Genomic DNA, 15,016 nt, shown 5'->3' with positions numbered 1-15,016 from the left:
AAAGCTTAATTTTGGTAAACTGTAAAGCTTTCATGGACTCGATGAGCTACAATATGGCCTCCTTCAGAGTAACATCATATAAATTGAGGTAGTTTGGCATTTCGTCAACTTTTTTGTGATTCTTTCAGTGAAATTGTCATCAAATCTCACTTAATTGTGCAATTAATTCATTTTAATATATTTTACATAAATTGCATTACTTCACATGTATCAAGTTTTTCATTTTATTCACTAGTTTGTGTCAACTCAGCTCTGTGTGAACTCCGTCATGCACTGTCAACTCCGTCAGATGAACTTTTTGTTGTTTTTTGTTTTAAATAATATTTATTTTGTTTCTTGAGAAGCATTTGTCTGTAAAATGAGTAAAAATATCACTAATGGGATATTTAAAAAATCATTTTATAATTATTTTTGTCAGATGGTGATGACAAAGTTCTGAGTCAGATCAATTAAAAATGTAATTTTTAAAAGAAATTTGCAACTGGGAGCCTGCACCTTAGCATCTTTACATTTTCTAAACATTATTTGTCATATTTGCATACATAAGATTGAGGAATAATAAAAAAAATTATGGGAAAATTAAAACCCATTTTGTCCCTATTTTCTAGAATCTCTGAAATAATAATTATAACCTGATGGTCAAACTCCTTCTGGTTTCTGGTAAGAAAAAGCAGGTAAAGAAAACATCTACTTTCTTCTTGGAGTAACATCTGAGGGACAAAATCTTTAAAGCTGCAGTATATAACCTCTATAAAATATAAAATTGTTACATATTTGTTAACTACCACCAGGCTGTGAGAGTATGAGACAGATAATGTGTTTTCCCTGAGCTACTGCTGCCTTCTTAAGAAATTAACCGCTCCTGGTCAGAAACAGTCAATCAAAGCCAGGACGAGTGCTTCAGTGCTGTCGATCAGTCTTGTGAACATGCTGCTAAATGTGCTAATGACAGAAAAACAATTTGGGAACAGGCTGATTGACAGCACTAAGACCCGCCTCATGGCTCTGATTGGTTGTTAAGTTAGCACTGAGAGAAAGCAGAGGAGCTCGATTTATGTATTTCTTTTTTTTTTATTTCACAGATTATCTGTTTCACACTATATTGCCACAACATATAAAAGTTACATACTGTACCTTTAAAGCAGGACCAGAGCTATTGTCTATCAGAAAATTAGAAATCTAAACAGATCTTTGCTTCTTCGTCACAAGGTCTCTTAAATACAAGGCTGAGGTTATTTATATCACAGTCAGATAATAGGATATTTTATAAACACAGTGTGAAAATCTATACAAGGACACTGGCCTTGTCCAAGTTTTTCTTTCGAGGTAAACATAGTTGCCTTGTTTCCAGCTCAAATTCAGCTTTTCTTGGGTCTCTTGCTCTAAACCTTTGTACATGTGATCTGAAGAAGGCATGAGGTTGGCACATGACTAATTCTTTTATGTTGTGTTTTAGTATAAATATATAGTATTATATATAGTATAGTATAGGATAAAGTTACTAATTTGAGTAAAATAGCACTTGGCTAATTAGCAAGAGCAACTTGAGGTTTCACTACCTACCCAAGATGTTATAAAACATATCCATCTTTTTGGATCTGGTAATGCTCTGGAATAATTCTGAGAATGTGCTTCAAAGCTTGCGCTTGGTCTACCTATACCTTAAAAGGATACGTGGTAATTTCCTACACAGGTCAGGCTTTTTTTGTTGTTTTCCTAGATTTTCCATCTCTAATTTTAGATGCCTAATATTTGACATGACTGTCGGTGCAGTAGTAGTCGAAGGTTTATGAAAAAGAATGAAGTCTTAGATTAATATTGTGCTTTGTTTGTCTTAATACAAATGCTTTGAAACTTTAAAAGAAGAGACAAAAAGGTTTGGCCAAATATTCGGTCTGTCTGCTTTCAGAAAGAGTAATGGAAAAAGATACTTTAGAGAAAGTAAGATGACGTTTGATCTGTGGTTTGCTGTAAAGCAAGTAAAAGACGGCAAACACATGACAGAGGATGGTCCGGTCAGACGAGACATAAACCAAACATTTGGGCCTATAAAAGTAGTGCTACATTTTGCAGAACACACTGTACATGAAGCATGGCTGGGGCAGCATCATGTGGTCAACAGAATGTTTTTTTTTTTTTTTGTTGTTTTTGTTTAGGCATTGAAATGGAAGGTTGTAATTGAGTACAATTAGGAATCTGTGTCAAGATTTGAGGATTGTTCAGATGCATTTTCATCTCATCTGAACTGGATTCATTATTCAGCACATAGATGTGCAAATCTGATAGAAACACACCTACAATACTTGCAGCTATAACTGCAGCAGAACATGCTGCTTTAAAATAAGAAATAAGACACTGAGGACACACAATCCACTTTTTTCCTAAATGATTGGCTTTTATTTATGTTTAATTTATTTTATTTTATCCATTATAATTGCTTATTTTTTAGACTACTGCAGCCCTTTTAGATTATAAAATACAAAGGATATTAAAAATAAAATCTATTGTTATTGCTTCTTAGAGGAGCTGATGACAAATGCTTTTTTTTTTTTTTAAGAAATGCAGCACCCATCTACAATCTTCCATGCATACTTTGTATTGGTCTATTACACCAAATATTTGCAAACTTAAGGCACACGACTTGATATTTTGTTGAAACAACACGAATGTGCAACAATTTACACATTTATTGTGGCGTTTAACTGGTAGAATTATGTTTAAAAAATCATTAAAAGGCATTAGGTTTGATTAGCTGATTTCAGTAGAAACCTTCATGGTAATCACCAGGCATTGTTTTTTAAGCTTTTCAGTCAGGAAAATGAACACATTTTGGTAAATTAGCCTGCCATCAATCTGCCAACAGAGCCACATGCTTCTGCTAGGAGGGCAGGTCAGCTGGGTCACCCTGTGCTCCTCTAATAGACCGGCCATTAGGTTTGAGCACTGCTAATGCTGTTTTCTCCTTTTAGTTCAACACTTCTTCCTCAGGCAGATTGTAAATCATGCCGTCATGCTAACTAGCCAAATGATCAAGAACTAATATTTTAGCTACTGATCAAAACAAAAAGCAATTTATAAAATGCCTTCCACCCAGGTGGTGTACTCTTGGCTGATTTTCCTATTTTAAAAAAAAAAAAAAGTATTAATCATTTTGCTTCACAGCAGCAAAAGTATTTGCATTTGGTTGTTATCAGTCAAGGTTTGACTGTGGCGAAGTTGTGACAGTATTTGAATCTTACGTGTGTGTGTGTGTGTGTGTGGGGGTGTGTGTGTGTGTGTGTGTGCGTGCGTGCGTGTGCGTGTGTGTGCGCGCGCGCGTGGACATGCGGATGTTGAAAAACTTCTAATTGCTGAAAGCTTTAAATGTGTCTTCATTATGTTGCAGTTTTGGTCAAAACAATTCAAGTAACTCCATGTGTTTCAACCTTTACAGTTGGGCTGAAACAATTAATTGACTCAAAAAAAAGAGGCAAACTAGTGAAACAAACACACTCAGAGGGGTATTTAAGCCAAAACAGTACAGATAATACAAATACATTTTGCATTTAAGATAAAAACAACTCTGTCTGTAAATATGTTTTAGCCAAAACGCCTCAAACTTGGCACAGTTTCCTCAAATTTGCTGTAATACAGGCGGCAACAGGAACTATTTCCTGCCGCAGCCTTCTCCATCTACAATAACTCTTTGAAGAATTTTGAATTATAATGAGTTACAACAACATTTAATTTCCTTTTGAGATCAACAAAGTACTTTTGAATTTGAATTGTTTTAGCTTCACCCGCTTCAGATTCACTAAAGGAAAGCTTATGTTTTTGCATTTTGGCAATGCAATTTTTATTTTCTGTATTTAAAAAATTAATTAGGCCATTTATTTGCATCTTTCAACTTGTTTCTTGTATTGTACTAAAAAGGTTTAAGTGATTAAATATTTATATTTAGCTGTAGAATTTGGCATTTGTTCTATCAGATTAATCGTGAGAATAACTGATTAATCCATTACTAAAATAATCACTGGTCGCAGCCCTACTTTACAGCAGAGTATTTTGGCCATGAGCAAATAATATTTCACTCTTCATAACTTGTAGACTTCTGAGAAGCATCTCTTGCTGAGTGTTTTTCTATCCGAGAAGAATGGAGGTATGTCCTCTGTGTGTAGTTGATCCCGGCTGCCAGCTGCTCTCTTTTCATACTTTGCAGCAGATCCTCTGGCGGTATCAAGTAGCCAGGCTCAGACATGACTTCCATGTGAGGAAACTGGCGGCATCGACGAGCAGGATTTCCTGTGTGTCTTAAAGCTCCTCCTCTCTGGTGGGAGATGGCAATAAGCGTAGCCGCCATAGTGCTAATTCACCCACATTTGTATATGAATCAGAATTTGGTTGTACTGTTGCAGACTTGCATCCTGAATGGAGACGAGGACTGCGTTAGCTGTGAGGGATGTTCATAAGCCAGTTGGCAGACACACTTATGTAAGATGTAAATATTTTCATATATGCTACCATTTCCTGGTAAGATGAAAAAAACAAAATCCAGCTTTGCCTCGTTAGCTCGGCTCTAACTTGGTACAGTTAGGACTGATATACAGTAGCAGGAGATTTTCTCTGTATGTTACAGGTTGTTTGAATAATTGCTGAAGTGTGGATAAGGTCAGGATTGAGTTAATTAGCTGGTCTGCCAACCAGCCACATTTTCCATAGCTGTTGGTCTGGATCAGCTTTCATTTGTCTGCACTTCTCTGCTGACTCTGTTGTTCTGTTTTAATGTGACCGGGCAAGACTGCTGCTCCCTAGTGACCAAAAGAGGAAATTACACCACTATTACAAAGAAGATTCAAATAATTTTTTAAGACATTACCTTCTGTAATTATTACATCTATCAAATCTTTAATTTTGCAGACAGTTGTGATCAGTATTTTGTCAAATTTTTAAAATGGCATAAGTCACTTTTTTGCCAAAAGCGGTTTTTATCTATTTTTAGTTTTTTACCTAGATCATCTTCTGATAATAAAAAGGAGATGCTTTTTACTTTTTTTTTTTTTTTTTTTACAAAATCACTTTTGGCATAAAAATGGTGATAATTTGCAACTTAAATATTTTTGAAAGCAAAACTTTATGCACAAGTTTTGTTTGTGTGTTTTTTTAAGTACTTGCTTAGAGAATATAATAGACATAAAACCTAACTCATGAATCAAAGAGCATAGGGATATTTGGAATCACACTGTGCTATTCTGAGGCTACTTACTGACAGCTGCTGCCATTTCTGGCTCTCCTCTTTCTGATGTCACTTTATTGTGAGCAGCTTAGCAGCTGAGCGCGCTGCTCTGCTTTTCCACGTCAGCCATTGTTTCCAGTGATGCAGGGCTGATTCACTGCTCACATTCCACACCAAGGTGGCACTCACATGCCTCAACCTGGACGTATACAATTACACCAGCACTCAAGGTTTTTATTGTTTTTTTTTGTTGTTTTTTTTAAACTTCCATCATTGACTTGGTTTTTAAGAAGAGTTAAATGGAAGTTAACTTTTTTCCTGTTTGCCCCTGATCCTGCGTTAAGGCTGCAGATTGCCCAGGAGGAGCATCGGACAGTTGAAGTGGAGAAGGTGAACCTGGAGCAGAAGCTGAGAGACGAGATAAACGCTGCAAAGCAAGAAGCTCAGCGACTGAGAGAGCTGCGAGAAGGCTCCGAGAACGAGCTGAGTCGGCAGAAGTATGCAGAAGAAGAGCTGGAACAGGTACCGTCACTCTCATCCATGAGGCTCCGGTTAGGTTTAGTTTTACCATATTTTACAGGTCCAACGCAAGGGACTAATAAAACAAGTGTTTTTTACTTACTTGTATTCAGGACAGGTGTTAGTTTCCGGATCCTGTAGTGTAAACATGATTTATATTCGCTTTTCATTCTTCAGCTTAATTTTTTAAATGCATAGCAATGATTAAGTAATTTCACATTTCTACTCCACAACAGTAAAGGTGATACATACAGAGACTCATATTTTATCATAGTGACCTTTCTGCATTGATGCCAGATGCAACTCTGATTTAATAAAATCATTCAGGTAATTAGGAAATCATCTCCAGATGTCCTTTTTGTACAACAAAGTTCCCTGGCACAAGCTGGCAACCAGCTTCTACATGCTATGTTGTGGCAGGACATGTGGAAAATAGTAATAATACAACTGTACATCTTTTTGCGGCATTAAAGGAAATTTAAATTAGGACATGATCTTAATTTATCCCAAAAAAAAAGGTAGTAAGTGATCATTTTTATGGCCATTTCTGGATGTATCAGTCATGTTCAGGAAGTTAGGGTTTTCTGAACTAAACAGATTTTTTTTTTTTTTTGTAATTCAGTGATGATTCACCATTTTATCATTTTTGTCTTCCAAGACTTGTTGTTGTGGAAAAAAAAACAGTTCAAGAAGAGGCAAAAGCTCCCTTATATAAAACCTAAATATTATAGGAAAATATTCAAAACTACAATCCTTCATCAGTTGGTCATACATCTATGAGATATAACCATTAAAAATAAAAATAACATCTTTAGAAATGAGTGGGAAATTGAATCAAATCTGTAACAATAACTAATAACAATTACAACTCTTTAAGTATAATTTTAAATAATTTACAGAAGGCCAGGCTTTCACTGAGTCGTTCCAATGTTTGAAAAAAACTACTGGTCTGATGAATGAAACTGCAAATTTGATTGAAAATAATGAATGAAATGCATTGGTATTTTGTTTTGGAAATGAAGCCGCAAATTAGAAAAATGGTAATGTTCTAAATGGTAAGAATCTGTAGTCCTTTAAACAGAGGAGCAGAAGGACAATTAGAATCTGAAGTAAAAGAGGTAAACCCAGCAGTTCTGGACTGTTATACATTTTAGCATCAATGCAGTTCAAAGTGCTTTATACTATAAAAACATAATACAGTTACCAATTATGAAACAAGCAACAAATATCATCAAGTAAATATATATGTCAAATATAATAATTAGTGCTCCAGTTATAACATCACCTACACAAATTGATATAATTGGTATTGATAGATTTGTTTTGGCTGTTTTGTAGTTTTCTGGACATTTGTTCCAGATTAGTGGAGCATAGAACTAAATGCTGCTTCTTCATGTTTGGTTCTGGATCTGAAAGAGTGTGATGACATTTTGATCAGTGCAGTTCTTCAGAGCGTTGCACATGGCAGTGCAGTTTATTGTCCTTCAGCGTGATGAAACAGGACCTCATTCAGCACTTCTGTTGTTTTAATTCTCGTCTTTGGCCAAGTGTGCAGTTCAGGCTCCAAGAAGTTACACAACATTAAAAGAGACTTTGTGAGAGAACCCAGGATTCAGGTTTTTGTGCCTTTTACTAATCCTCTGTTGTAATATTAGCTTTTTGGAAACTGACAGATGTTTTCTTTTCCATGCACTATTTCTCCGTTAGTCGAATTATTTGTGCAAAGTCATCAACCCCATGAATAAAAGCAGACCTGGCTACTGACATATTCCCCAAAAACCAGACTGGGAGAGGCTAACGTTTGGTTTAATGAGTCGCATACCAAACTCGTCACCCAACTATTCTTGGCACGTTAATTTTAATGGAATAAAATCTTATATTTATTAAAAACCTCTGTTTAATTTGCAGAAATTAGAAAATTGTACAATAGTAAACATTAGTTGTTTCCAGATTGTTGTTGTTATTGTATTGTTGTGCTATATTTAATGTCTTAACCTTGTTGTAGGTGCGCATGGCTCTAAAGAAAGCTGAGAAGGAACTGGAGTCTCGGAGCGGGTGGTCTCCTCCAGAACCTCTTCAGAAGTGGTTGCAGCTCACCCACGAGGTCGAGGTGCAGTACTACAACATCAAGAAGCAAAATGCCGAACGGCAGCTCCTGGTGGCCAAAGAAGGGGTGAGCGCAACAACAGCCTCAGTAGAATTTATTGCATTTGTTTTTTAAATGATGATACACGGCAGACCAGGTCAATTGTACAGATTAGTGCCTCTAAAAAAATAAAAGAATTCAAGTTTTATTCTCAGATTTTTCACCTTTTTTTCTTCAGAATTATGACTTCTGATTATTATTTGTTAATTATGTTAGCAAAATAATCACAAACATTTCTTTATTATAGGATTCCTAAACCTGCACATTATACACACTGAAGGCCAACCAAAATTTATTTGGTAGCTTTGAGTTTTAAGACCAGATTTGCCAGAATTGTTTTAACTGTTCAATAAATCTGATTCAGAGGAAAAAACCCAAAATTCTTTTATTTTTTCCATTGGCCCTAATCCTCTTCCATACAACTCAGACCCATTATCCTAATGGGACCAGAACCAGCAAAAATTCTTTGCTGGTTCTGTTTCTTCAGTACAGATATAAGAGATAAATTTCATCTTAACATATAGTGAAAATAGAAACTAAGCACTAAGTTTTGCTTTTTGTTTCACAGGCAGAAAAGATCAAGAAAAAGAGAAACACTCTCTTTGGGACATTCCATGTGGCTCACAGCTCCTCACTGGATGATGTGGACCATAAAATCTTGGCTGCAAAGTGAGTCAGAGTGAACAACAGTACAGAAAAATTAGAGAAAATATTTTAGAGGTTGTTGTGCATCATTATATATGTGTTTTTTGTAATATTTCCTCAGACAAGCGCTTGGTGAGGTAACTGCCGCTTTGAGGGAAAGGCTTCACCGCTGGGAGAAGATTGAGATCCTCACAGGTTTTACTATCGTCAACAACCCGGGCCTTCCCTCACTGGTCTCCACCCTCAACCTCGACGCCAGCTTCATGGGCGGCAGGGCCACACCGCAGCACTTCGTCATGTCTGACGACATGGACGACTTGGACGAAGGCATGATGTCTGCTGGAATCCTGCAATGTAAGGGTTCATTCGAATCTGTTCCCCAAGGTTCGGGGATTAGCAAACGACTCCCTAAACAGCCAAAGACTGTGGTGGGGAATTGAAAAGAGAAAACAAAATCAACCCACATGACAAATGGAGAAATTGCCTTTTTGCCTCAATCTCTCACTGGTGATGGAGGTGGTGTAGTAATTGTTTGTAAATAATTGTTTTCAAGACCATTGGATTTGTTAATGTACTTTAACTGTCTTGTTTTTGAAACAGTTGCAGTTTGCATGATTTTTGTACCTTTCAGAATTTTTGGTCTAATATGCTATCTATAGTGGCATATTAGGGTCAATGTAGATGGAGGAAAGAAAAGTACATTTCTGCCAAAAAACTATTGATATTTTTAGAATAAGGTCAGAAATGTTCCACAAAAAAAATCTGTTTTAAAAGTTGTTCTTTTGCTAGAAATGTTTAGATTAATCTCTGGAATTTTCTAGAAATAATTTGGAAATTTCTGAGTTTCAAAAGTCAAAAATTTAACTCTTCAAGTTGAAACTTGTCCTTTTTTCTAGAGAATTTCTGAGATCTAAACATTCCTAAGTTTTTTGGTGGAAATGTTCTCTACTTCTATCTACAGTGGCCCTAACACGCTGTTGTAGATTTCCGAGCACGTTTTATTAACCTTTTTCCGGGCGGTACTGATTTTCAGCAATTCCGATTTCACTTTAGAAATTGTAATATAGGAAGAGTAGCCATAAATTTTTTTTTTTTTTTTGTTCACCGGTTTTTTTCTTAACTATTGCCATTACTGTTGACATTAGAAGCAGAGACAATGTCTCTAAGAGATGTTACCACAGTCTGGAAGCTCTCAGGTACATAGACAGGGATGTACACTGTCTGGAAAAAAAAACAACATCCGATTTTTTTTTTTTTTGTTTCCTGGCCACTCAGAGGTCAGGGCCACTTTCAAATGGTGCATCTCTCTTTGTTTTTGTTTTACAAAATTTCTTAATGTTCTAAGTGTTTACTTAGTATTATTTAGTATTATTAATACTGAGGCCTTCTGTGACTTTATTGAAAACTGAATTGTTTAGAAAAATATACTTCTTCATAAGAACAAGTTTTTGTGTTGATATTTTAATGTATCCTGCAGCAGTGTTCAGTCTGCCTCTGCCTTTGTGGCAGATTCCAGTGTAGTCATCACTCACATCCTGCTTTCCATCACATTTCCGTCTATGCCGCTAACATTTTCTGTGTGATATTAGATTCTTTTAGAACACTCCTCTTACATTTCAGCCTCCCAAACCACTGCAGTGTTTTGTCATGTTATTTAAACTTTTCTAGTTACTACTTAGACAAAACATTAAGCATTAGATCATGTGTTTTAACACATGCAAGTCTTTTTATCAATATTAATTGCACTCCCTCTCTCACTCCCCCCTTTTTTTTTTTTTTTTTTTTTACACACCACCTTGGTTTCTGTTTTGCTCCCAACACTTTCCCATTGGCCTCACTTTAGATGGCACACTGCAGCTGAGGCGGCGAGTCAGTGACCTGTGGCTCAGTGCTTCTGATTGCCAGTTCATAAGGAAGTATTCTGGTTGGCAAACTGCCTTTCCCTTTGACCCGTCTGTAATTCTTTTTACCTGTATGTTCTGGGCCACAGCTGAATGAACAGCCAATGCTGTTCATCAGAGAACTCTACCAATACTTCCTTAGTTCCTGCTCGCCACATGAACTCCCATCTCCATATGTGGCTTTTACCCGATTCACTCCTGTAGTTTTGTCTCAGTAACATTCAAAAAGTTTCAGTGTTACTTATTTAATATTTTTTCTTGTTTGGAAAACACAAATACATTCTGTAATTTTCCTCTGATGCATTATTAAGGCATTTATAAAGTTGATGCAAAGTTTGAATTGGTCTTCTTGTGGGATGTAGCTATTTATGGGACTAATTGTGATTCATTCAAATAAAAAATAGTTATTGATTAAAAAACTATTTAATTATTGACAGTTGTAAACTAATTTAGTAAATTTTACTACTAAGTTGGTAATAAAATGTACTAATTTTGAGTAAATTTGTAATTAAGTGATTTTATTTTTTTAGTATAAAGACTCAAAAAGGTTATTTACTGAAAAAAAAATAGCATTTTTATTTACACTCAGAGCAGTGATTAAGCCAAAACTGAATAAACAATACATCCAGTTTGCATTTTAGATTAACAAAAAAAAACCTTTGTCTCGACATAAGTTCTAACAAAAAACTCAAGTTGTTTAGTTGTAGCTTCACCTGGTTCAAATTTTGTTTAAAAAGAAAAGTCTCCTATTAGGCACCTTTTCTACCCAATTATTAATTGATTAATAAAAAAATAGATCTTTTTCTCTTTTTGCATTTTTTTTGTTCCGTAAATGCATCAAAACTAAGAACTTCTGTTAATGCATCAAATACGATCATGCTTTTTTTTGCCAGTTTAATAAAAAAATCTGATAAATGTAAAGGATTTATTCCCTCCCTCACTCTTTATTTCCATCCATTCGCCAGCATCCCTCCAGAAATATCTTCCAGCCCTAATAAACCTTTGAATTAAACAAAAGTCTAAAAATAATAAATGTTTAGAATTTATGTATTAATCTTGTTTGGATTACAAACTTTTTGCTTCCATCAAAGAACCTGCAGAACCATCTTCTCTCTATTTTCTGTTTTATTTGATGAATCTTCAGGTTGGACCTAAAGAAAAAAAAGAAGGAATATTTATATCGGCCAATAATGGCCTTACTGGTGCATCTCTGAGTAACATCCCAACAATCTTTTTCTCTTCTTCCCTTCTTTATCAAAATCTCTCCTGTTAGTGTTTGCTACTAATGCTGTGGCTTTTCCCTGCAGCTCCCAGTATGATGACCCTGCGCCAACGCCACATTGACCCCCAGCTGGCTTTGGGTTCCCAGAGGTTGGTAGAGAGTTCCCTGCTTGCGGGGCAGCAGGGAGAGGGCAACCCTTACCCGTCTAAGCCTAGGCCTGCCTTCAGACAGTCTCGAAGTCATTCGTTCGGGCAACTCGAATGTCTTCCTCTGCAGACTCTCTCCTCAGCTGTGTCTCACCCGTCAGTCATCTGCTCTTTCAACCCGATCCCTCAATCTGTGCCGTCCTTGTCCTCTTCCTCCTCCTGCTTGCCCAGCACCTTTGCTGGCGGTTTTGCCCTTCATTCCTCCCATGTACATCATGCTACTTTCCAGCCCATGGACCCAATTCCTGATTATATCTCCAAAGTTCGCTCCTCATGCAACGACAGTCTCGGGTACCCATCTACACTACGCATGTGTGTGGTCCTTTTTATTCCTTTATTTTTCTAACTACCTGTTTTTTTTTTTTTGGGGGGGGGGGTTTGTTAACATTTCTTTCAAGACTGTCACATTTTCAGTGTTGGGTTTTGTCACTCAGTAGTTGAAGCCATTGTGTTTACCTCTTAAAGCAGTTACTCTCTCCTGTGCTCCTGACATTCATTGCCTTCCACTATTAACAAGCGTGAAGTTCCACTACACAGGCTTCGCTCAGCATGCTGCTTTGCAGACATAGTGCAGATGAACCTAAGCATGGAATTAGGGCTGGGCGATAGATCGGTTTTTATCGATTATTCTATTAAAATAGGCTTTTGAAGATTATATTTTTGGAAAATCTTTAATGTTTTTCACCAATGGGCTCTTGTGTCAGCACAGCCAAGTCTGCAATCTTGTTTGACAAACATACTTCTGTTAATTTTTACTTTAGGACCTATGAGGACCAGGCTACTTCTTTCTCCTTAATTACAAGAATAAAGTCATATGATTATGAAAAGAACACAGTCGTAATCTTTTGAAGATGAAGCAGTAATTTTATGAGAACCCAACATTAAAAATAAAAAATTCAAATGGTAATTTGGTATTAGATTTACAGATAAGGAAATACTTAATCTTTTAACACGTCGGCGTCAGATTATTGTCATGCAAACAAGTCTATTTCGAATAAAGATCTACAGAAACTGATCAGATCTTGCTTACAGAATGAATTTTTCTCATTAAAATGACTTTTTTAATGGTAAAATTGTGCCTTTATTCTGTTAATATTGAGATTATTCTTGTAAATACACCACAATTCTCAAAGCCTGGGCCTAATGCGCTGTTGTAGGGATGATTTACATAAAAATCACCTTTTGAAAATATTTTGTCATTTGTAATTTTCTTCTTTGAAAATATAATCTGGTAAGAAAAAAAAAAAAAGATGGATGCACCGATTACAGTTTTCTGCCCAGTCACCGGTCTTGTCTGAAATGTTGCTAGAAATAGCCACAATCCTCTCTCATAGTAGAGCAATAGAGGATAGTGGCTGATTTTTAGACCTGCTTTATGATCAGCTTCACATTTAAGTATCGACCAATCACCGATCTCCCAAAATTAAGAAAATCGAGGCCAATTTATTGGTGCATCTCTAAAAAAGATTTTATTTTTAAGCCATTTCGCCCAGCCCTACCTGGAATACATGCATACATTATGAAACCTTTGCATATTTCAAATCCTCCCCCCCTCCCCCATCTAATTTTTGTATTTTACGTTGGGCCCCCCTGCAGGGAATTGAACCGCTCCGACTCCGACTCCTCTTTGTCCCTCTCACAAGTTGGCGATCGGCTCTCGGCCTACGGTTCCAAAAGCCACCTGATTAAGCCCACCTCTCTGATGTACGGCCTCTCCGGCCGGGCGGACGACACCATCTCCCTGCACTCCAACGGAGGGAACCGGATTTATGACAGCAGCACCGCGGAGAACGTCTCCGGAAGCCCCATCCTCATGAAGGAGATCCACCACATGGAGAAGTCGCCCAGCCTGGGAGAGATCAACAGCTTCTCTGAGTCTTCCCGATCTTTCAGCCCCAACTCGACCGAGCCGGATACGCCGTCTCCGACGGGTGGCCAGGCGGGAGCGGCGGCTGCGGGGGGTAAGGGCAGCACTCGCATCCCACAGCTGTCCTCCAAGAAGAGTCCTCTGGAAGAGGACAGCTGCTCTACGGGAGAAGATACAGATTCTGCTGTCATCCGCAAGAAACATCCCTTCAAAATCTTCAAGAAGCAGAAGAAATGAGCAACATGAACCAAAAGGCTGTCAAAGCTGCTTGACTGTATTTCTCTATTTGTCTTTCTTCTTCTTTTTTTCTTCTTCTCCTTCTCCTCCTTCTTCTTTTTGTAATATCTTGGGTTTAATTACAGTCAAAAAGATGGCACAATTTGCCGACGTTGCATTTTACGTGTATGTTCCGATGCCTGCGTTGGACTGTGTGAGCAACCCACCGTCTGGCTTCCTCTGCTCAATGGTCCAGCATTTGAAGCGGAGCGCGGCGGGGTAGGTCTGTACAGTGGAATGTAAAGTATTATTTATTCCTGCAAGAAGTTTTTTTTTCCCCCTCATTCTACAATCTGACATTTTTGCATGTCTTCACTTTTGTTTGACTGATATGCTCTTAGTGTTTGCTCGGTTCGTGTTGTTATCCAGCGTAGAAAACACTCGATGTTACTTTAATTACTACCTAGCTGTCTAACCTACGAATTCAAATGAATGCACACTGTTTATTGTGTTTTGTTCCTCTTTTTTTTTTAAACTGGCAAGTACAGATTTTTCTGTCATTTGTTGTCAAGAAGGGTGAATATATACATTTAGGGGAACTTGAAACACAATAGGATAAAATGAGAAGTTTGGCTACACCAAAATGTTACTATTTAGACACAGTGTAACAGTAAAGACTTGTAGATGGAATTCACAAGAAGAACATCTGCTATTGTTATAAAACGTCAATCACATTTTAGGGTAAGGGCATTTCTTTTTTAATGTTAAATACTTGTTCAATCTGTACAATTTTGGAAAGGTGCAGGATCTCTGTTCTTTTTCTTGCTTTAAAGTCCAGCTTTATTAAACAATAACCACAGATTTAAAAAAAAAAAGTATTCAATTAATTGAAACCTCCATATGCATCTCATATAAATTAAATTAATATTGAAAAGTAAATCCAAAACATTTAGTTCAAGAAGTGATACGTTCTAAACGGGGATCATTTTGAGCAATTTATTTCTGTTAATTTCAGCATTATTGTTTCCAGCTAGTGAAAATCCTAAATTCTGTATTTGAGAACATAATGTCTGCATATTACA

At 36.8% G+C, this 15,016-nt stretch overlaps 1 protein-coding gene across 2 annotated transcripts in view; it reads left to right on the top strand.

Annotated features, from left to right (window-relative positions):
• Positions 1 to 14,809, top strand: part of stim1a (stromal interaction molecule 1a) — a 45,100-nt gene extending 30,291 nt beyond the window's left edge. The window contains exons 8-14 of one of the 2 annotated variants that reach the window (XM_088012092.1): positions 5,557 to 5,734; positions 7,737 to 7,904; positions 8,446 to 8,546; positions 8,644 to 8,876; positions 10,366 to 10,446; positions 11,731 to 12,142; positions 13,448 to 14,809. In XM_088012092.1, coding sequence (XP_087868218.1) covers positions 5,557 to 5,734; positions 7,737 to 7,904; positions 8,446 to 8,546; positions 8,644 to 8,876; positions 10,366 to 10,446; positions 11,731 to 12,142; positions 13,448 to 13,955 — 1,681 coding nt within the window. In that variant the 3' untranslated portion in view covers positions 13,956 to 14,809. The remainder of the gene's footprint in view (positions 1 to 5,556; positions 5,735 to 7,736; positions 7,905 to 8,445; positions 8,547 to 8,643; positions 8,877 to 10,365; positions 10,447 to 11,730; positions 12,143 to 13,447) is intronic. The other variant, XM_088012091.1, reaches the window with a different exon arrangement.
• Positions 14,810 to 15,016: the final 207 nt, after the last annotated feature.

Source organism: Poecilia mexicana, unplaced genomic scaffold (assembly GCF_051168715.1).
Source record: "Poecilia mexicana isolate PSO_F unplaced genomic scaffold, ASM5116871v1 scaffold_13, whole genome shotgun sequence".
Classification (NCBI taxonomy): domain Eukaryota; kingdom Metazoa; phylum Chordata; class Actinopteri; order Cyprinodontiformes; family Poeciliidae; genus Poecilia; species Poecilia mexicana.
Note: the sequence above shows the minus strand (reverse complement) of the source record. Positions and strands in the feature narration are given on the sequence as shown.